Source organism: Lingula anatina, chromosome 6 (genome assembly GCF_051362555.1).
Source record: "Lingula anatina isolate TDL-2025a chromosome 6, LinAna3.0, whole genome shotgun sequence".
Taxonomy (NCBI): Eukaryota; Metazoa; Brachiopoda; class Lingulata; order Lingulida; family Lingulidae; genus Lingula; species Lingula anatina.
The window spans coordinates 5634788-5657711 of record NC_141772.1 but is presented as its reverse complement, the minus strand read 5'-3'; the positions used below and the strand labels follow the sequence as shown (position 1 = coordinate 5657711).

Below are 22924 nucleotides of genomic sequence, written 5' to 3'. Positions count from 1 at the left end.
TATAGTTGTTGTTTGAGTACAAGTAGCGTCTTCTCTGGCAGGCGTTGCCTTTTAACATATTGCCAGGATTCCAATATACAAATTCTTTGAAATTATGCAAACTGTTTTCATTGCGATTTCCAATGACATACTCTAAGCCCTGTTGTTTTGGTTCCTAACTGGAAAAAGCTGCTATGCTTTATAAACGTTTAATGTTTACAGTTTTGCACTGCATGCTTCTGTCGTTTTTTTCTTCATTTTCAAAGTCAAAGTTCTGCAAGGTTGCGGCATTGTTGGTGGTTACTTATGGGTGATCTTGTATGTCTGTACATGTGTGTTCACAGTTTTTTGTGTTGGGGAGTGTTATTGTGAAACTGTTCGGTAATGAGTTTGTTTTAGATAAATGTAACATAATATCAAAGGATATCGCTGTTTTGATTCCTTTAGTTAAACAAGAAATGCTGCAGTATTTTAAGCCACAGAGGCCAATGATTTCATATCAAATTAATCGTATTTTGCAATAAATTGCTTTTTTTTTTTTTTTTTTTTTTTTTTTTTTTTTTTTTTTTTTTTTTGCGTACATATGCTAGGTCGCAAACATTTAAGCGCTTATAGTGGTAAAAACATACAACGAAATTCGAGATCACGCAAAGAATTCGTTTCCCGTGTTTCAAAGGCAACGACTCAGCTTTCAAAAAAGCATTCAAAGTGGGTTTAGATACGGCATTTGATTTAATAAGTTAAGTGGACTTGAGGCAAAATAGGAAAACTATCCAGAGTACGATCAAAATCCGTATTGTGTAGTATTTTCACCTGAAATATGTACATAGCCACCGGGAGTATGACTTGACAACACGCAACAGTGCGGTAATTACATCCTCTGTTTAAACCCCCGCAGCACTTCTTTTTTCTCTGCGAGTATAGTATACACAAATAAAACGTTTACGAAGAACTGATCATTTTTCAGGAAAATGTCATTCTGATAAAAGCACTAGACCAATTTTATGAAAGTTATTAGATCTAGTTCTGTTTTGCGGTAAAAAAATAATTTCCCTTCGTGTGCAAGCTTCTGGCACAGCTTTGAGGGAAATTGCACGTGTATTACGAAACCACATCTCAAAATTGTTCTATATCCTTCGTGTTTCTCTATTTAAAATATGGATCATCCTAGGACCACGAGTGTCTTTCTCTCAGTTACGTCAACAAGTTTAAATGGGAGTAAATTTTCTAAAAACGAGCATTACCGTCAGAAGTTATGATGTTAAGACCAGGACAATAACTCAAGCAAGAAAGAAAATACTACTGATCTTATAGAGAAATTTGTCTGGATACCATGCACAACAGAGAAAATGTTATACTTTAACTAGATTTCGACCGAACCCCCATAATGTCAAAATAAATATTACTAAACCGAATCCATTACCAGTAATCGAAAGAGTCTGCATTTACTGTAATCTTTGGAAGGCAGACACCTAATGACATTACCTTGCAAAATGCAGGCGATAGACCCCCTAACGCGGTTAAAGAGCGCTTTTTATATACAGACACTGATCGGTGTGTCTGTCCGTGTCGTCACTGTCGCTGTCGTTGACGCTGTCGCCGTCGTTGTCGGACACATGACGTTTGCCCCATAACTGTCAAACCGTATTTTTGTTTTACTTTAAATTTACTGAGTTGCTTTGTTTGGTAAAAAGGCTGGTTGCTTCTGAAAATCTGCAGGATGAGATTACTTTTACAGGATTTTTGTACAATTTTGGCAATTAATATTAACCCCCATAAGTACCATACCATACTTTTGTTTACAGAGTGGCTTTGTGTCGTAACGAGACAGGTTGATACATGTATCTACATTGGCAATCCACTTATTTTAATTATTTGTTTAATGATGTAAAATAAAGGAAATTTTTTTCTTCCCAGGAGCTTGACATGTGACTACCAAACCATATTCCTGTTTAACTTCAAATTTACTGAGTACCTTTGCTTGATAAAGAGACCGCTTTCTTTTGGAAACGGCATGATTGATTGTAATAATTTAAAATTCCTTGCGTGTATTTTGTTGATATTTCCTTCTTTTTGGTGCCTGCATATTTTAAAGGTTTTCTGTCTATTTCCATTTGATATTTTCAGATATTTCTCTTGCTAATTCCATGCACATTCCATGTACAGCGACAATTTGTGCACATAATTTGAGAAATGACGTCACTCATCTGACCTCCAGCTGACCTCTGGTAGAGGGTCCATTTATTATGGAAAGAAGAAACTGCATCATGTACATGTAGCTAAATGATATAATGGCTGCTCCTTAACTTGAAGTCTGTTGTTCAAGTGAATTCTTATCATAAAGTTCACTGGAATAACATTAATCGTAGCTATAGCAGAGCTATTCTGAATTTATTTCGAAAAAATGTGCTGCATGCAATATGGTAAGCTTAAGTCGCCTTCACTTGATGTCCAGATGTTAAAAGTAGTCTATGTGTATTTAAGTCATACTTAATGTTGTTTATTACTCCGATTTAATTTTTTACACCATTGTATTTTCACCAAGTATATATATACATGTATATTCGGTATCCCAATTTCTCAGTTGCTTAAAAGCAATTGGTCTATTTTACAGACAGGTGGAAAGCTCTATATCACACGTCTTAACCAGGTGCTCGAATCTCAATAAATATAACCTTTAAAATACCAGCAACCAGCATTTATGCCAAACAATTGTCTTTCCACTATCTGACATTATTTGAGATATATTGTGATATAAAGTACATATAATTATTACATTCATTTTGACTTCTCTTGCAATTTAAATTGAATTATTATTATTATTCCATTTGCACGTTTCTTATCACCATAAGCGTTATTCTCTGATTTGATTCACAAATCTAAATAAAAGCTGTGCATTCATAGAAACCAATTACCTGTAACTCAAACAGAGTATAATGACTATCAGGTTATCTTGGTCATTTTCGTTGTGTCGCCTGCAGGCAAATTAATGTACTTTTTATTGGAAAGCATGCATCAATAACCAGCACGAAGGCATCTGCAACGCATTGCTTTTTTAAAGAACCGCGGGACGCTTATGGAGGGGTACCTGCTCGCAGAGAATTCTGAGCCATCCAGAATGTCAATGCAACATGTTTTCTGATTCTCGATGGAACGAAGAAGCAATGTTGCGACGGACTGGCTCAAAACACACACCCTCCAGTCATGGGTTGCACACTTTATGCACTTTAAAACATATCAACGTAAATAAAGGAATGAACTAACAAATATCAAAAATATTCTTTGGGTTTATCCTCGGAGTATTTTGGATTTAAATATTTTATTGGCGTTGTTTCCTTGTTGCATCTACCTTTTTAAATGTGACTGCCTCACACCAAGGGCTTTAATGATCCAAACCAGGTTCCTGGATTCCAATATTAAGAAAAATCACAACTTGCCGATCCAGGGTTTTGTGGCAAGATGGAAGTTGCCCGATAAAACCAAGGTAATCTACTATGACACTTTACAATACAAAAGGTACACAAGAAGAACAAAGAGACTCCCCATAACGCGTGGTCATTAATCATTGATCTATCTTATGATTAGGGTAATCTATTTGCTTCGTTAATAGAAGGGCTTTCCAGTTCCAGTCAAAAAATATAATATCTCTCTCTTAGCTGTCGCTTTCGATGAAACAAGAATTAATCACCAGAGGACGAGCAAAGCTTAAGTGACATTAACACTTATATGGAGTGAACCTTGGTTGGCGCCAATTAAGGACAGAGGAACGCTTCTTATGTCCCTGGTTGCAAGTACGTGTTTGATCGTTCTTGATTAAATATGACGTATTTGTCCAAATAAAATGGAAGAAATAGATTATGCAATGTCTTTAAAGTTTGCATTGTCGATTCCCCAATCGTCGCACATTGCCATGCTTCTAGGTTTTGTGTTTATACCGCTGCCCCAGGTCACAGTTCCGTATTACCGCGGCAGAACATGTATGTACCAAAGCGATGGCGTAACGTTCTGTATCAAACGCCCCCTTGAAAGGACAAATAAATATTTCATGTTATGTTTAAATTATCGCAGCAAAGAACTGCGTGGTCTGGTATATATTCTTGAACGGGATAAATCAACATAGCGAATATGGTATCAACGATTTAACTTTGTTCGCTGTATTAAAAACACAACACCCAATGGTCATTAAGCCTCCATAGAAAAACATTATCAGCTTTATCTTTGTCGAATTCGAAATTCAAATTTCACCTACAAGCTGCCGAGAACCAAACTCTATTTGCTTGAATGGCATGTTATGGAACTAAACATACAGTAAATGATCTAATGGAAAAACAGACACAGGCCTGGTTCCACGAAAAGGAATGGGGTTGCTTTACGCTGCATGCGTGCATCATAGCAGATTTTGATACTTATTGGATGTCTTTCCAATGTTATTGCCTTTAATTGATTGGCTATTATCTTCAATACCATAATGTTGCCCTTTTTGGTGTTAGCTAAATGGAAGGCATACTTGGTACGTTGGCACTTTGATTTTGATTTTGATAAAATATAGAAAAAAAAAATTAACAATATTTTCCCAATAACCAAGGTACGTCCCATCCAAAAGTGGGAAAATTTAGATCTATAGACCCGTTTTTTAATTCTACTTTATCTTTTATTTCAGTTTTAAGTTTTGTTCAGTTTTATTTCAGATGAACTTCATTAGTCTTTATCTCTTCTAGCAGTTGGACTCAAACACTAGAAACTCACAACTCAGAATCGGTTTAATAGATAGCAAATATTGTCAACAGTTTTGAATATGGCGTGACATACAGATGATAATGACATGTGATAAAGGAAATTGATTTCCTATCATATAGGAAGTCCTAACTGCATTTTATGCTTTAAACATGATCATGTACTTGAAAAGACTTTCACTTGTAAAGATTCCTTTGTCTATAGCTACTTCATCAGGGAATGATGAAGTCTGACTGCAAGCAGACAAAATATTGGCTGGTAAGACCAGATAAATATAAGAAGCTATATAGACAAAAGAATCTTTACAAGTCTATTACAATAACATAGCTAATGAAACTGTTTTACATTGAAACAACTTGTTTTTGATTTTTCGATCAAAACTAATCAAATTCAAGTGTGTTGAGCATTGGATTTTCAAATTACTTTGGTGTTAATCAAACAGGAGGCGCATTTATTTTTCAGGAGCGTTTAGTCTATTTTTAACCTCGCACCTCTAGATATAATGCGCGGTGGGGGATAACTACGAATGAATCCATTAATGAATGGTTCTATTATTATAACAGTTTGTCCTTTAATGCCAGGCCAGTACCAAAATAAAGTTAATTTGTTATTGGAAACATTTAAAAGACTTAAATATACCGTGTTTAAAACTTTTTTACAACATGGGTTTCAAATAACTAAATAGTAGACAGGGAGAAGAGGTCGGTTCAAAAGAACTGCCATTATGGCCACTTTGAAACAACATATGATCGTGGTTTTACGCCTTCATTAAAGTTGGAAATACCAGGTAAAACAAAGTTAATTAAAAGTTTTTTTTAAATAACCCCCTTTAAGATTGCTGACTACAGACTTGAGCAACCAAAAACAGTTTTGCGTCAGTATTTCGCCTTCTATGACCTTAACGATTGTGAAAAGGCAATACTTGGAAGCAAAGAAGGTGTTTAGGCCTACAGTGACTTGAAATATTACATTTTGCTAATTTTACTTGAGTTATTAATACGGAAGCAAAGACAGCACGCAAATTGAATTGGATTGAAGATAATAGATTACGCACGGCAGCCACAGTAGATTTTCAGTGACAAATATATACATTTCTGAACAAAACATTAGATTAGCCATGAAACATTGTTCTAGGCCGTAAAATCAAAAGTTCCGGTAGATCTCGCTGTACCTGGTACCCCGTAACGTATATCTGGCCAGCAGTCAATTCCAGCATTTGACTAACACTTCTTGGCTATATTTATATAAGCATGAAAAATAGGTATACCAAAATGGAACTAGAACGCATCAAACCCCGGGGAGATATATGACAAAAGGTTTTGCATTAACTTCATGAAAAGATAAGTGCAAAGCTCATTGCGTCAATAAATGGTTTTTCTGCACCGAAATCCCGGTATTTAGATTGCGATGGTTGAAATTTGCTGTTGTTTTAGGTGCACCATCCACTGCTGGCCATCGGCCTGTACCCGTGAGCGGTTTAATTATCTGGACACCAATTAGTGTCCAGATGCATTTCGCCTGTCTGTAATTAAGTCGCGAGTCCCCTCGGGCTGAGCGTGACCCTCCCTTTGAGAGCCTCTTTTACAATTGCACCTTGGTGACGTGGTGGCTGACTTGCCTCCAGGGCGCTATACGATGACGTTCTGCTGCTTATTTAAAGAGATTGCATCGCATGTGGCAAAGGTGCGGAATCCCGAGAGCGAGGAGTGCAAATTGGCCATTCGCAACGGCGCTTTACAAATCTCAGAACGGCGCACGCAAAGGTAGATAGGGCATACAGGTGGTCTACCCAACGTCAAAATCAAAATAGAAGCAGGTGAATAACATTTCACATTTTCTGTGAAGAACATTTCACAGTTTCTGTTTTTTTTAAAGAGCAGGTTAGGTTGAAAATCAGGCACTTAGGGATAATTATAGGTGCAACATTCTAGTTCTGTGCATAGATTTGCTCTGCTCATTAAGCGTTCAGATTCTTCTCATGACATTTATACGAAGCGGCGTGAACTCAAAGATTACTAGTGTTGCACTATAAGCGTTATCACGTTTTGCGATAAAGAATGGATTGTGTGCGGCCAACAAGAAAACGCTTCGCGCGCGGATGACACCGAGGTCGCATTTGACATATCTGTGCTGACAGAATTGCCGCAATGGCTCTGTTAATATCTTTATTGCTACTGAACGCGTACCAAGTCCCCGTCATGGGAGAAGCCTTGATGCTAGTGAAAACGAAGTACGGCGACATCGAGGGTCAAGTTATTACGTCCCCAAGAGGGGATCTGGTGCGTTTCCTAGGAATACCCTACGCCAAGCCACCAATAGGAGAGCTACGGTTTGCAGCCCCGATGCGGATGGACCCTTGGGATGGCGTTCTTTCAGCCTCCGAATTCGGTGATATGTGTGTCCAGGACCTGGAAGTGCGTGATCGAATTTTCCCCAAGAAATATATAGAGAAACGCTTTCCGAGAAATACCATGAGTGAGGACTGTTTGACCCTCAATATCTACGTGCCTGGGATAACTATTCGCAAGGGACCGTCTGAGGACTTACTGCCTGTCATGGTGTACATCCACGGAGGGGCTTGGGAATGGGGCTCAGGGATGAATTTTGATGGGTCGATATTGGCTGTATACCAGCGGGTGATTGTCGTTACCTTCAACTACCGCCTGTCTCTGTTTGGTTTGTTCTCCACGGGAGACGAGGAGGCCCCGGGGAATTATTTCCTGCTCGATCAGCTTGAAGCTTTACGCTGGGTACGAGAGAATATTGGAGCATTCGGTGGCAACGCCTCTCTGATCACACTTTTCGGAAACTCTGTCGGTGGTGTTTCCACTTCTCTCTTTTTGGTCAGTGGAACAGCAAGAGGATTATTCCAAAGGGCTATTGTACAAAGTGGGGTACTACCGCCAATTACGGCGGCCTTTACCTTCACCCGTAAGCAAACTGATGTATCAGCCGGGCACAGTACCGCCATGGCGGCCAGAATTGGCTGCCATGGACCCTCCACCGCCAAGTACCTATCGTGCTTGCGATCCAAGACCTCTGAGCAGCTGTTAAACGCGTTCTATGACTATAAAGAACATTATGGCGTGAATGGACACTTTTTTCAACCGTTGGCCCCTGTGCAAGATGGAATCTTTATAAAAGACAGTTATAAAGAATTGAATATAAGCGCCGACGTTCCCATAATGCTTGGTGTTCTAAACGATGAATATGCCTTTGTTCTGGCTTTAGAAAAGCAACTTTTTCATCTTGACCACAAACTCGTTGACACATACCTGGATCGGCTCTCGGAAAGTAATCCTCATCTAAGAGAAATCGTAAAATTTGAATATCTAGGGGCGGAGGCGAAGACAACGAACGTAACCCAGAAGTGGCGAGGCGTCCTTACGGCACTCACCGACCAAGGGTTCGTGATTTCATGCCTCCAAGCGGCGTCCCAATACGCACGCTTTACCGATGTGTTCTTGTATTTCTTGTCACATAAGTCCGGCTTTACTCACTGGCCAAGCTACACTAATGCAGTTCACATGGACGAACTGTATTATGTTTTCGGGGACGTGTTTGACGAGACGTTATTTGACACACCGCCCTCCGAAGATGAAAAACAACTGAGTTTGGCCATCATGACAGCCTGGGGGAACTTTGCCAAGACAGGGTAAGTGGGCTATTGATCAGTGTGTATAGAGCACAATCATGCACGACAGTGTAATGGAACGTTTTTCAAAGGGCAAGTTATCTACATAATCTTTCACCGAAATCACATTCAGTTTTGGTGCATTATTTTTCTACATAAATAGTTGTGGATGGGAAAATATGGGAAATAACCATTATTATTGTTATCATTAACTAAAGCTGTCTAGGCTTCTGGCAGGAGAACACAAGTTATTTGTAAAGTTATCATGGTTTTTATCGACCAGACCCCACAAGAGAGGTGTGGTTAAAAAAATATTTTTGTTAAAATAACCATGTATAATAAAATGCGGCTAGACAGATGCAAGGATTTGAAAGATCAGTTTGTTAGAAATGAGCAAATATTTTGATCCAATTCCATGTCAGTTTAGAACAGATGCCTCCAAATATTAAAGGTAAAAAATAAAATAAAATAAAATAAAATAAACTAAACTGTGGGCCAAATACTTAAAACCAGTCATAGCAGAGAGAAATTTCCTTCTTTCGCAAGAGAGACCGCCATAAGAAATTTGATACGAAAAAACTGACAATTCAAAAAAAAAATCTTGATTAATTTTGTCATCTTCCACTTTGTGCTGCACTCCAGTTTTGCATTTCCATTTGAAAATAATGAAGAGACAAACGCAGGGTAACATAGGGTTTTTTTTATCTTTAAAATATGTTTACAAAACGTGTTAAACTAACTGCATGAACCCCGATGTTTACAAAGATGCGTAACTGGCGAAGATATTAAACACTTCAGATTCAAATGTATCACATTACCCAACAATGATCTGTTTTGTGTCTTTTGACGCTGAAAACGTTATTGTTGACATACAAAGCAATATTTTCGTAAACATTCCTTTGAACTTTACGCACGAACGGTCGGTTTGTTTTGCAAAGGTGCCTCATTAAATCGAACACTAAAACCTATTCACATAGTGCGTTATGATTGTCTGATAAAGCTGCACCAGCATATTGCGTTTGGCAATTTAATAGCCTTACTAACACACAAGAGAGCCCTGCTAACGTGCAGTCTGCGCGCTCGACTAGACCGTTTAACTAACTATCCTTTTTAAGAAAAGGGAGGGAATTTGTGGAAAACTTGTTAAAGAGAATAATGTCTCCTGTAGAGTAACTACATAGAATATCTTGAAACAGCGGTATATCGCTAAGAAATAAGACTTGACGTTAATTTGTCTTTTGTTATTCTAATCATACACTCTCTCTTTTTATCCTAACATATTTCAATTGTTTATTTATAGTATTGCTAATTATAAATTTCTATTATTATCTTGCTATTACTAATTTTGTGCAAGGCTCTTTATTTGTGCTAATTGTCATATTCGTGTTAAGGGATTCGATCCGTAAGGATTTTCCCTCATTTGCTTAGATAATGGGAACAAAAATATTGTCAGCGTCATGTTATGCGCCAATGCTGCTTGATTAAATATATATAGGCCTAGGGAATTTGATTATTGGACCTTGTGTTTTGGTTTAAAAACCTTAATATCGATTTCAAACTGATGTCTGTCACCCTTTTAGCACCTTTTTAATCCCAACAATAAGAACTACAATCTATTGCCAGCAATCTTCTTATTTCTGATTTTATCAGTTAATGGGCTAAATAATGCCTTTGTTTTATGAACATTTTAAATTTAGGGGCTCACGTCTCCTAAATAAACAAACAAACAAATAAAAAGAAGTAAACACAAATGTAAAATCAAACATTGGCACTGGATTTTATTTCACACCCTTGTCGTCAACCATGCCAATTTTCATGTTAACATTTCACGTATATACGGAGACTGATCGCTATATATTTTCACTATATATTTTATTCACTTTCTGCTTTTTGAAAGACGCTCTGAGCACGTCTTAAAAGATGTGTGATGAGTAATGATTCTATTGCTTGAAAAAGCATTACGCATTAGCAGTGTATGTGAATGACATGGCATCGAAGTCGCCCTTTTTATATGCTTTCAGAAATCTTTTAAGATTCAAAACTGAACAAAACTGAACAAATGTGATGTCATAATGTGTACAGTTGACGTCATTCAGATAAGGTGAATACGGCATTTGGTATGTACTTTGTATTTCCAGAAACCCGAATCCAATTAATATGACGTCATCTGTGGGACACATGACGCCTCGAGGGAATGGTTTTCCAATATGGCGACGGTATTCCAAAGAAGCACATTACATGGATTTCGACCTGACGCCCTCTTTAGCTACCTCTCGTAGAAACCTCAAAGCAAGACAGTTGTATTTTTGGACAAAGTTCATACACAATTTTTTAAGTGAGTACAACTTTTGTATCCTATCTATACGAGTATAAAATGTGTTGGTAATTATATAGATCAATGAATCTTCACCTTACATTCTATACAGAACGAAATTGCTTTTTTTTCTTTTTTCTTTTTTTTTTGCTAATAACTAATTCAAGTCTGTTGGAGATCATGTACTACGACAATAAATAAGTTATGACGCTATTGTTCTGATAATCTGGAATAGGAAGTTTATTTTACGGTAATCATTTATCAGTGTTTCTTTCTCTTGTAAGGAGATATGAAATTCTACACTCCGAGACATTTCTTTGAAAGTAAGCTATTATTTTCCATACTCCAAACTTTAGCTTTGTCGACAAATCCCGCATTAAAACACTGCTCGCGAGTGAAAAGGTTTAATTGCTTGGGAGAATATAAAACTTATAGACGTCCTATATAGCTACAGTTAATTTGCCAAACAGGACCTGTCTTGTGACGTAGGCTTCTTTAACGTCACTTTTATTACATACTGTGACGTCATTTTTAAAGTAACAGTATTACCGTATAGCAGAAAATAAACTTTACTCCAAAGTAGCGCATGTAAAAGGAGTGTATTTGGCACTGCGTTTTAAGATACGTTTCGGTATACCACTGCGTTTTAAGATACGTTTTGGTGTACCACAGCGTTTTAAGATACGTTTTGGTATACCACTGCGTTTTAAGATACGTTAGGTTATCATGAAGCTTGTGATGGGAAAGGCATGACAATGTAATGCATGTGCTTGAATACATACCAAGCTAATAGAAATGTTGACAAAAATAGGGACTTATAGGCCTACTGTATTCATTCTACATATTTGTTATGATCATCTGTGGCTGGCCAAAATGATTGTTTGATATGACTAAAACTGCATTTTTTGCTACTGGATTAATCCGATTAATTTTAACAACTGTGCACTTACTGTCAGGCAATATTATGTTTTGCATAGGTTTATCGATTGCACGTTTCCTCCAACCATGCCCTGGGTTTTGTCTGCTTTTTGCTCAAATTGCTCTAAAGTGGGGGGGGGGGGGGGGGGGGGGAGAGAGAGGCACCGATTCAAAGTAACGCAGGTTAGGAAGAGTTACAGTTGCCAGCGGAAACAGATCAGGTGGAGCAGTATCTGGGTAAATGAATCGTCCGGATTCCCGTTTTGACTCCAAAAGCCTTTGGTTATGGCTCTCCATTCGTGCTAGAACAAAATGAAAGCGAAACAAAGATGTGCTAATATGGCGTTTGTGGGTGATGGTGGATTTTTAAAATTCAAATGAGTGTTGAGCAAAAATGTTCATTAGCTTGGTAGTTGGATCTTAAATGAAAATTATCAAACACAAGCCGAAATATTTTCGTACCGTTAGCTTACGGCCAACCTGGGCCTTCATCAGCTAACGGTACGAAAATATTTTGGCTTGTATTTGATAATTTTTTACCTGCAAATGAGTGTTGTTATGCCAAAAAATACTTCTGATTTTTCCATCAGAGCTGTTGGGAAATTAAGAAATCACTAAAAAACCCATGTAAGTTACTTCTGCGGAGAATGTGGCCTGTTCAACACCTCGTTGGTACATGTAGCAATCGATTGCATATCGATTCTGTAAAGATACCTCGAAATCGGTCACGATTTGATCTATATAAAACTTAATACTTAAAAAAATCATCTTTCCTGTGACGTTAGGTTTCCTGTTATTGGCACTAAATGCGTGATAATAACGGATAACCTTCTCTTTCCAAAGGATATTTTCATTTCTTGGTAAAAGCAATTATGACACTAAGTATTGATCTTTCTCTGCCTCCATTTTTAAATATTATTTTTAATACAGTGTATGGGGTCTGTATGCTCTCATTGTACCAGTATATACTGAGCCTGTGCTCATATAGCGGTCTACATTCTCAATGTTTCACACCTAAATCAATTATGTATCCCGAAGGCGTTTTGTTTTGTTATATAACAAAGAAAAATGAAACAATATAGAATCAAATTCATCTTTATTGAACATTACTAAACATAAGGTAATATAAGTGATCCAAATAATGAAAATAATCCAAAGTAACTAAATTAACTTAATTCATAATTAAATGAAATAAATGTCAATTATGTGCACAAATTAATTTTAGTGCCGTATCAAACCATTTGTCTTGGTTCCATTTCCACTTGAGACTTGAGAATGCAATATATGACAGAACCTGACGAATACAGCTGATACTGTCTCATATTAGACATGTTACACAACAGTTTTTTTTTCACACGGCTGCGAATTCAAATAGTTTCAAATATCGACGAAACCCATTCGGACAATTAGAAGTGTATTGACAGAACGGTTACTTTCAATGAAACATGTTGGCATTTGAACAAAGCAGCTGCTTTTAACGCCATGGCAGATCATCTATTTTTCATTTATTTCAACACGATCTTTGTTTTATCCGTACCTGACATTTTCTTTCAATGCTACAGTAGTTTGATGCTGAATTCCGGCTAATGCCCATGTTCTTATCTTCTTCCGTTACTTCTCTCTATGTGTTCGCCTTCCTCCTTTATTTCTCATGTTATGACCAACGGCCTGTAATTTCTCCTCCCTTTATACTTTACCATCGAGACTACATTTTATCAATGGCATGGTCAGTTGGTATAAGTTCAAAGCCTGATTGTCCGTACACGTAACAAAACAGTCTATAACGTAACAGTTCCAACCCGTCTATATGCCAATCACTACTTTCTAGGCTTGGAAGAATTGACAAAGCATGCATGTAGGACAGTTAAACTAATATCAGAATAGTTTGCTGAATGCTAGTGTCATCTTAGTTATTCGATTAGTTGCCTATACGGTTTATTTAATCACTGGATTTCAAGTTCACAATATTAAAACAATTTCCATTTCTTTTCACTACTGAGTGGAATTATGGATAATTATAATTACTGAAACTTACTATTATGTAGTAATTTGAAAATAAAGTTAATGGAGGGATGAACTGTAAACCATCCGAGTTAATGTCATAATGTTTGTTTTTGTACAAGTATTCCTTGGTGTCTAATCGTTGTAACCGACAATTGAGGATGTTATATTTTTACGAATTTAGATAATAATACATAATGTATGACCAAACCGATGAATGTATAGAAAAGGTGACATTTAATAAATGAAAACATATATTTTCGTTCATAATGCATCTAATTCATTTTTTCTCTTCTTTCTTTTGATAACAGCAAAGATGGACAACTGCCAGGTAATTCTCTCTCTCTCTCTCTCTCTCTCTCTCTCTCTCTTTTCCGTAATATTTCTCGCATTCATAATGTACTACACCACTCATATCTGTTTTTTTTCTTTTTTGTAACAAATGTACTGATCGATAATAATGGTTCAAAATGAAATATTCGTCATTTCAAATCTGGCTATTGAATTCCCCTCTGTCCGCTACTATTTGCTTTTAGATCAGTAATTATTTGAAAAACAATTTATAGCCTACATGTGTAATTAGTCAGTGATTAGGCCTACACTAATAGAAGGCATTAACTGCGTCTGTAATGCACCCAACTATTTGCTGTCGTTCCTGTTTTGATCGTCTTTGTTTTAAATAAGATCCATTAACCTAACTCATATTTTGCAGGGTGACAGCATGGTGCCGGCGTGGAGCGTTCCGGGTGCGCTGTGCGCCGTATTCTTTGTTTTATTCGTGATCGTACTGGTGTTATATCTGCGGAGCAGACGACACCCAACACTGCACACTGCCGTGAACAACACAGAGACGACCTAACGAATGGGCAGCATTTGGCGTCCTATATGGGGTTTTCTTGCCAGTCGGCTGTTTTGGAGAAAAAAAATGCGTTTTCTCCTCCTGCTCAAGAAGTACTGAGCGACCCGTCCTGCTCTTGGATTTGTACTGTTTCAAATAACTTAGTTTTAAACAAAACATGGTAAATTTAGAGTACCATTATCCTGACTTTTAGGGGGAAATATATGAATCGTGTATTTTAGGATTTTTTAGCGTATTAAGGGTCTAATTTAAGAAAAAAAGTGTTGCATGATATCCAAACATGACACGAGAAATTTAACTTTGAAGCATTTTCAAACGCATTTAGTGCGCATTTAAATAGTAGTAAATGACATGAAAATAACCTCAACCAACGCGTCATTGATCAGAAAATGTATTGCCGTAATTACCTCACGCGTACGATGCTTATTACAATTAAGTGTCACCATAAGCCTCCCAGCAAATATCAATTTTGCTAACACTTTTCCATAGCTTGGTTATTTCTATCTTTCTTTGGCAATGATTCCATTTTGGAACTGCGTGGTTGCAGTTTTCGATCCACAGTGACGTTAGCTAAAGTGAGAACACAATTACTTATGTAACGTCTCTAATATTTTTCTTTTCTTTTCTTTTCCTGTTATTAATGTACTCCAGCAGCGTGACAGGATTATGTTGTTAGATAGCACTTATTTTATGTCGGACAATCAGGTTATTTTAAACTACAACTCAGACGTCATAAGGCATCATAGTGATAGAATTTACCGTGGCGTTATTACATACATACATGCAATTAGTTTCGTTTATCGAACACACCCGAAAATAAAGTCAATGCCGGATTCAGGACCCTTCCACAAGGGCCTGGTTGAACCTAGAGGGGACACAGGGTAGATAAAATTCCCCTATTTCTTTCTTTCTTTCTCCAGTATAAATGCATACAAACAGATACATGTATATCAAAGTGAAAAGGTTTGGTTAGATTGTGTTGATGGAAGGAATAATCAAAGAGCAAATAATGTACTGATGAGTAGAAATAGCGTACAATTGTATATTAATGTGTTTGTCTTGTAAAAAAAATTAATGGAAATTGGAAAAAGATTTGGATCACCGCCTGAATATTGGTCTCAAGAAATGTACGCCATATAGTCGTATTATATATTTAATTGTATTAAGTCATGCATATTTAACCCCTTCTAAACTGTATATTCTGGTTAAGTGGATTTAATTGCACTAGTATTCATGATGTAGTAAATTGTATTTATACTGCACTTAAATAGTTTTCAGAAATTGTATTTTCAGCTTGAATTTTTTACCGCAACTGTGAACAATCGTGCGTATCGAAAACCTTAAATATTGGTAATTATGTGGCGTTGCTGACTGTACTTCAAAAGAAAGGTTTCCGAGAGTAAATAAAATCAAGAATTGACGTTGTATGCTGCATGGTGTTGGTTAGAAAATCGACCAGGGTGCAGGCTCTGTGTAAGTCTAAATGACGTCACGGGTCGAATGTCCGCCTGGGAAATCTGAGCGCCATACAATGCCGTGACCCGGAGGGGGAAAGAAAGGTTGAATTTTGTGTGGTTTTGAACTCTTTTCTGGTCTAACAGCCGTCAAAATGTAACCTGTGAGGCGCAGGGCCATAGGAACAAAAAAGAGATCTTTCTAACCAATCGGCATTAATTTTTTTTCAACTTTGATCCTTTTTTCGGTGGTCTCGGTGTCTTCGCTATTTGGCGGCAACAAATTGCAGCTGTGTTCAGATGCATTAAGTGCAGTAGCTAATGACAATGTAATCTGCATTGTTCATCGCAGTCTGGAAAGTGTCGGGAAAAACAGCATCTGTGGGTCATATTGATAGATACTGATGGATAGACAAGGGGATGCTGGGCCCCCGGCGAAAATTCGTCTCATTTAACGATCACTTACGGTTCTCAATCTGTCCTAGAACATAATGTTTTTCTCTTTTAATGAAAAATTGTTCTTGTTCTAGGACATTCTGAAGGACTTCCCAAAAACAGTTCTCGAACTGTTACATTCATAACAGAACAACATTAGAACTGTAAAAAATATACACCAAATGTTCTAGAATAGATTGAGAACCGTAAGTGAACGTTAAATGAGACAAATTTTCGCAGGGATATGGGTCGCATACAGTATGGAAGAAAGCTAAAATACTACTCCTGGTGCTACTGAACACACACTCTCAATGTTTCTCAACATTTTCGCTTTTTCAAAAGCCAAAAATAAGGTATTGTGGTTGAAAAATGGACACGACCATGCACATCTGTTTGAAAATTCGAAATCTCCGCAAGAAAACGTGGATTAAGGTCTATTTAAATCTTTTTTCAAATTCACGTACACGATCTTGCATTTCGAAAATGAAGCCACGGAACCTTTCAATACCATGAAGGTTTCCCGATTTCCCTACTTTATCAAATTGGCCACAAATCAAAATGGTAGGAAATCCAATTTGAGACGAACACTCTTTCATATTTCATTCTTTCAGCAATGTCAACTGGTACATGTATATTGTCGTGACGGCAGTCTACATTCAGAAAATACTTTCGTTCACGATTTATCACAGCTGCGGATGTTCCAATGTGATCATCAGATCCCGAGTCCAAGCTACAATCACGGACATTTCGATTGTGTTAGGTGTGCGCATTTTGAGGTGTGCGCATTTTGTCTCCAACCACGCTAGCATTTCTGTCCCAAGTACAGCAACCTGGTGGGGCCGTCTCAATCTAAATGTAATAAAGATTCCTACTCTTTTAAATCTGAATGTCAATTTTCCGTGCATGTAATTGTGGTTTACCATTACAAAGTATAAACGGAGAAGGGTTGAAACCAGTGCAGACTACATATTCCGTACAAAGGTTAAATTGTGTTTTATACACAAATCTGTATTTAAACCGTTCACATTTCGTGTTGTAAAGACGTTTTATATACAATCCGCCACACACGCTAAAGTAAAATGAGGGTAATCTTTGAGATTCTCAAAACGTTTGGGAACCAAAAACAAATATTTTCATGACGGTACCAGAACCTTCCCCAAAAGCTGAAAAGTGGCGATCGTCCTCTCAATCCCCCCTTCCTCCCCGCGCCGTCTGGGTTTTTGCTTTTTTGGTGAAATGAATCTTTGTGGTTTCCTGTTTCGTGTTAACTAAGCGCCTGGGGTCCATAATAGAAAATGAAAGTATTTGTCTTGATCCAAATTCACTTTATGATAAAAAAAAATCAAAGTTTTGAAAGGCATTTGTTGTACCTCATACTAATTTTTTACACTTTTTTCTCATTGATCGTAAAAACACCAATGTGGAACAACCTACCTACCTACCTACCTGTCTGTCTTAGCTCCTCGTAGAACAAAAGACAAGGTGCGGTTCTCTCCATCTCGGCCTGTAACTGTGCAAATCAGCGATAATAATTGAGACGTTTGTTTATGCGTCTGAGACGCTAAGTAATGAAGGCGCCCGTCCCTTCCTCGATTGTTATAATAATTAAAATAATAAAAAAGCGAATGCCCCCATACGGCCTGTTACCTGTGCCTAAAACCACAGCTTGATATTCGTGATTATGCATTACACACAGTGTTCCGTGTCGCATACGTCACCCCCGTCTCTGCGTCGGTAGCCTTCACAAATGAACCACGTTTAGGGAAATATATATAAACTCGGTTACCTGAAGAAAAAATTGGACTGTCATCGCCGTCTACAAGCAGGTGATATTCGTGTGAAAGTAGACAAGAGGCGGAGGAGAGAAGATGAAAGTTTGTTACCTGAGTTGGATAGCCGGTCTCTTGACTGCGGTGCCGTTGGTGACCGCAGACGAATACCACTGTAAGTCACCCTTTTCCTATATATATTTCTTTTTATATCTGTATATTAATGAATATGCCGTATTCATTTTCAAGAGTATATAATTCAACTCATTGGAATGAGAGACTATGGGAATACAGCTTTCAGAATTCAGTTTCAGTTAAAGAAAAATAAAAGAAAGAAACGTGCAGTCATCGTCCCTTCCTGTTTGCATAAAACATAACTGTTGTTTTGATTTTCTTTTATGTAGTAAGAGGGTTCATACAAAAAGGATTTAATAAAAGCACTTTATCACCAAGTAGCACAGAGAAGGATTAACCTAAGACATGCCAACGATTAACAGGTGTAATAAACCGTGATAAAATGTAAGAAAAAAAGACTCAGTTTAAAGAAAGCCCTGTGTAGTGGGTCTAACATAGCGCAGGTAAATGTCAGGTATGCCCGTATATAGTCCCTTGTGTATAAGAAAAATATATATAGTATTTGCCGTGTCATCATTTGATATTACACGAAGCTATAAATGTAACGTTGTTACAGGTACTTGTCTTTGATAAGAATAAAAAGATCTTATCCCGCGAAAAGGCGGATGCACAAAATAGGTGTTTTAACAGTGAATATCCTGGTAACAATAACAGGTCAAATATGTACCGCCTGGTGGCAGGTTTGCGTCTACCTTAAGTGCACTGATATTTACAGCAGGATATTATATTTACAACAGGCGTGGGTTTTATTTTTTATTTTTTTTTTATTTTATTTATTTTTTTTTTTTGCACAAGAGTCATTTCGTCGTCCGCTTGTTCCCATTATAAAAAAACATTAATGGATGAACTTGTTTTATGCCAATCTTCAGTGATTCACGATTATGTGCTAAGTCATAAATGTTTAAAAACGAAGTAGAAAGCCTGCTGTGACAAGTAATAGGACATGCAGAAGGTTACAGTCCATGCACTACCGTGAAATGAACAGCTACCTCACTAAATTTTATGTTTTGACACTTTCAAGCACCAATCGAAATTGGGACATCGACATTGAGTGAAAATTTATGAATAGTGGACAACAGGGACTGTAAATAACTTTGAATGTTATTTCAGGCTGACAGGTTGTATTGGGTCCTGCTTTGCACAGATGCAAATTGACCTTGGGACTGTCCCAGATTTAAGACGGATTTGATTGTAAAAATGAAAAACCCTGGCTGTTTATGAATTGAAGTCATATGCTTCACATGCAGTGCAACTATTCAGTGTGCCCTGCCGGTAGATTCACCCCCTCTCCCCCCCCCCCCCCCCCCCCCCAAAAAAAAAAAAAAAAAAATTACACGCAAGCACTGGGAACACGGCAAAACATTATCTGAAAAGGACCTTTGCATACTAGTCAAAACACCATCGCCCCTCCCCCAAACTTCTTTTTAATTCTATTGGTGACTCAATATTAGCTAAAGGGTCTTGATCCATAAATATTTAGTAACCCATCCATGTGACACGTGTCATTCACGTGCACACAGAGATGTCAGGTACAAATCGTGTTTTAAAAAACTTGTTTTAGACCACTGGCTGGTCACGATAGCAGTACGTGGTCCTGTAGACAAAATACATTATCTGCCCTAACTTCCTATTTTACGAATGGTAACATAAACAAATGGTGGTTGTGAACCTGTCGTAGCAGAAGATTGAATATATAAACTGCTTTTATAAACAGTTGCATGTACAATTGCGTTTGTAAGCACATCAATACAATGAATGACCCAAGGACATGAAATATATTATTCTAAAGAACATTTGACCCAGACAGAGGATCAACACGGATTTCATGTCCGTAAAGAAATCGTCAAACAGTTAATCACCAGTTTTTGAAATATAGTGATTTTAAAATGATTTCGAAAAAGATACAGTTGCGTTTCATAAAAATAGTTCAAGTAGAAATATATACACATCAAATGCAACGCTAGGTTAAATGTTATTTTATCACTCGCTGGCTAGGTTAAATTTCTTTTTAGTGCATTTATTTCATTCAATATTGGACTTTCACAAGAATGAAAATGTGATTTAGAATAAATGTTTATTACTGCTTAACAAGCTGCATGGAAGAAAAAACAAACATAATCAAAATTGTGAGCATGCACGCATGTCCTTGTGTGTGTGTTTGGGGGTGAGGAGTGCGTGCATGTGTTAAGTAATTAGACAACAGAAGCATTCTAATTTAGCACTGAACCAAAATAATTGACTTGGTGTTGAAAACCCATTAATTTATTTTGTACCTTGCAGATTACATGGATGACACGGGGAAACACTGCAACCGTCACATTGCGCACGAGGTTGCACGTGATGACGTCGTGACGGTGCAAGCCATTCACCCCGACAATGCCGACTACTACTACAAAATACCTGTAGACTGTCGGCTTACCTTCCGCGCAGACCACGCCTTCTATCGGCCAAACAGGAAACTAATGTTGAATATTTCCGAGCTGCACTTCCCCTGCAGAGACCAGTCGGAAACGTCCGGAGTGGACATATACGACGGTGACGGGTCTCTGTCGCTAGAGGATAAAGTAAGATCAATCGTCTCCCTTGGTTTTATTTTTTTTTATTATGTGGTGGAAATAATATTAGCAGAAGGAGGAGGGCTGCATCTGGAAATCATGATTACAAAACCTTGCTAATTATTCAGAAGTTAAAGATGTATGGCAAAATAAGTATTAAGCTCCTTCTCTGTTTAAGTTAATTAATCTGTTATGCATCCGAGTAGGCCTTTAATCACATATCAGAAAATGAATCATTTATAATATGGGGAGCGATATTAGCATGTTTCTAATACATAGTATTTTTTATTTTCTTTTTTAAGCATCAGATAATCCGCTACAACTGCGCGAGTGGCTTTCCGCCACCCGTCCTTCTCAACTCAACCCAACCCTTCGTTACTCTTCGCTTGGTACGCTCCTCCTTGTCTTACCGAAACTACAGATTTCATATCCGGATATATACAGTTATAGACCAAGGTAGCGAAGCACTGTATTTTCATCTTAATTTTTAGAAAATGTTTTCCGTATTTTGGCCTTCTCGTGACAAAACATGCGTATGTCTATGTATGTACGCGTTCAACAACTGTGTAAGGGAATCGTTGTATGTCCGTATACTTATGGTTCCGTTAAAATAATCCATGAACACATTTGTGAGTAAATTAAATCACAAAATGGGAAGAGGGGGACTCACGCCCTAAGAAACACGTCGAAATAATTTAGTTTTCTGAATAACTGGCATGCCATCTTAACTTAACATACATTTTACCGCCACGTTTCACTCCGGGTTGCGTCGTTAATTCAGGTATTACTACTACACAAAATTAACACCGATTTATAGTCTTGACATAAAAGCCCAAACCATGGAAAACGGTAAACAAGATAGGAATATTAATAGTCAGTGCAGGTATGAAGTGGAGTTAAACGGTTAAACCTGTTTCTTGGCTTGAGGTTAAAAAAATGAATATGCGAGCCATGTTGTTCCCCTACACAGTTCAGAAGATTTTAGAAACGCCATTCTGTTAAATTATAACTGATCCATAAACATACATTTAATCAAACCGTTTGCTCATTAGCGACCAATATACAACCGTATCTGTTTCTATTTTTTTAAAATAAATTTTTTTACCGCCAGCCTTCTTAATCAGTGGATAATTAGTCTTCGCCCACCCATACCCATATCAGCAATTTTCAAGGGAACATTTTTGCATTTAACTGAATCGAACGCATTAAAATAGAAGGCAAAGAGCGTAGGACTTTGGCTAAAGGATTGTACAAAAAGTTTTTATTATTAACATTATACATATTTAAACATATTAAATGTTTCAAAAGATTTATTTGCTTCTTTTCATAGAGGACGACCCATTTGTATTGTCGGGGGCCGCAATAGCCGGTATTGTGACGGGTCTGATCATTGTGTTAGCGGTGACAGCGGCAGTGACAGCAATTATGATAACTTGGCGAAAGCGGAGAGCAAGAAAACTAATGAGATCCAGGGAAGATATTTTAAATTCAAGAGAGGACATATCTGAAAAGTCAACAGATATGAAAAATGAGCAAGAAGCTGCCGAAATAGCTGATTTCTAAAGGAAGTCTAGGGGAGCAATAACGAAGACAAAGCTATGCCTTATATGACCTCCACTCAAAACTTAATTGAACAGTGTCGAAGATAGCGTCCACTTGCCAGGGAGGTCTAGATCAAGGGCAGCCTGGTCATTTTAATTTATAAGGGAAAATTCCAGCAGGGTCTTTGGTCCGTGTGCCTTAACCTAGCAGTGTCCATACTGATATTAATAGCTGGACCACACTATCTTAATCAACGATTCATGGGCAGATTTTTTCTGATTATAGTAAAAGGAGTGGGAATAAAACAAAAGAATTATGCACAGCTAGAGAATAGCCAGAGAAATACCTGTGGATATTTTGTTATAAAAGAAGGGGGGTATCAGAAAAGGGTCATTAAAAAGTCCAGTAATTGATTTCTCCTACAAACCATCATCCTAACAAACAGCTAATGTGACATTGGTTGTTCAGTTGTTTCATTGTGACTCACTATGATGCACATTTGACAACACTCTCTAAGGGTAAAAAAATAATGGAATTTGATTTAATAAAACTCATAGCAGTGGTCGATTTTTTATGGTAATTATATGGTAAGCAA

General features: G+C 37.4%; 2 protein-coding genes and 1 long non-coding RNA gene across 5 annotated transcripts; 2 read left to right on the top strand and 1 right to left on the bottom strand.

Annotated features, from left to right (window-relative positions):
- Positions 1-6342: 6342 nt before the first annotated feature.
- On the top strand, positions 6343-15866 carry LOC106181676 (cocaine esterase). 3 transcript variants are annotated; one of them, XM_013566125.3, is made up of 5 exons: positions 6343-8368; positions 10486-10682; positions 10949-10984; positions 13892-13911; positions 14293-15866. In XM_013566125.3, exons 1-5 carry the CDS (start codon positions 6861-6863, stop codon positions 14437-14439), a joined length of 1908 nt encoding a protein of 635 aa, XP_013421579.2. In that variant the 5' UTR covers positions 6343-6860; the 3' UTR covers positions 14440-15866. The 3 variants fall into 3 exon arrangements, with proteins under 3 accessions (XP_013421579.2, XP_013421578.2, XP_013421580.2); XM_013566124.2 differs by having other exon boundaries at positions 6345-8368; positions 10946-10984; XM_013566126.2 differs by lacking the exon at positions 10949-10984 and having other exon boundaries at positions 6345-8368.
- On the bottom strand, positions 15040-17758 carry LOC147761043 (uncharacterized). Its single transcript, XR_015334933.1, has 2 exons — positions 17474-17758; positions 15040-17177 (listed from the first exon to the last, which is right to left on the bottom strand). It is a non-coding gene; the product is annotated as an uncharacterized LOC147761043 (long non-coding RNA).
- Positions 17759-18023: 265 nt separating this feature from the next.
- Positions 18024-22891, top strand: LOC106181683 (uncharacterized). The gene is made up of 4 exons (XM_013566135.2): positions 18024-18272; positions 20513-20796; positions 21090-21243; positions 22118-22891. Exons 1-4 carry the CDS (start codon positions 18197-18199, stop codon positions 22348-22350), a joined length of 747 nt encoding a protein of 248 aa, XP_013421589.2. The 5' UTR covers positions 18024-18196; the 3' UTR covers positions 22351-22891.
- The last annotated feature ends 33 nt before the right edge of the window (positions 22892-22924 follow it).

What these genes read in the sequence shown, in the direction of transcription:
- LOC106181676 (XM_013566124.2), top strand. Translation starts at nt 6,861, where the DNA reads ATGGCTCTGTTAATATCTTTATTGCTACTGAACGCGTACCAAGTCCCC. An exon ending in GGGAACTTTGCCAAGACAGG is followed by an intron (nt 8,369 to 10,485) that starts GTAAGTGGGCTA and finishes TTGTATTTCCAG; the next exon opens with AAACCCGAATCCAATTAATA. An exon ending in CAAAGATGGACAACTGCCAG is followed by an intron (nt 13,912 to 14,292) that starts GTAATTCTCTCT and finishes CATATTTTGCAG; the next exon opens with GGTGACAGCATGGTGCCGGC.
- LOC106181683 (XM_013566135.2), top strand. Translation starts at nt 18,197, where the DNA reads ATGAAAGTTTGTTACCTGAGTTGGATAGCCGGTCTCTTGACTGCGGTG. An exon ending in GACCGCAGACGAATACCACT is followed by an intron (nt 18,273 to 20,512) that starts GTAAGTCACCCT and finishes TGTACCTTGCAG; the next exon opens with ATTACATGGATGACACGGGG. An exon ending in CTCTGTCGCTAGAGGATAAA is followed by an intron (nt 20,797 to 21,089) that starts GTAAGATCAATC and finishes TTCTTTTTTAAG; the next exon opens with CATCAGATAATCCGCTACAA.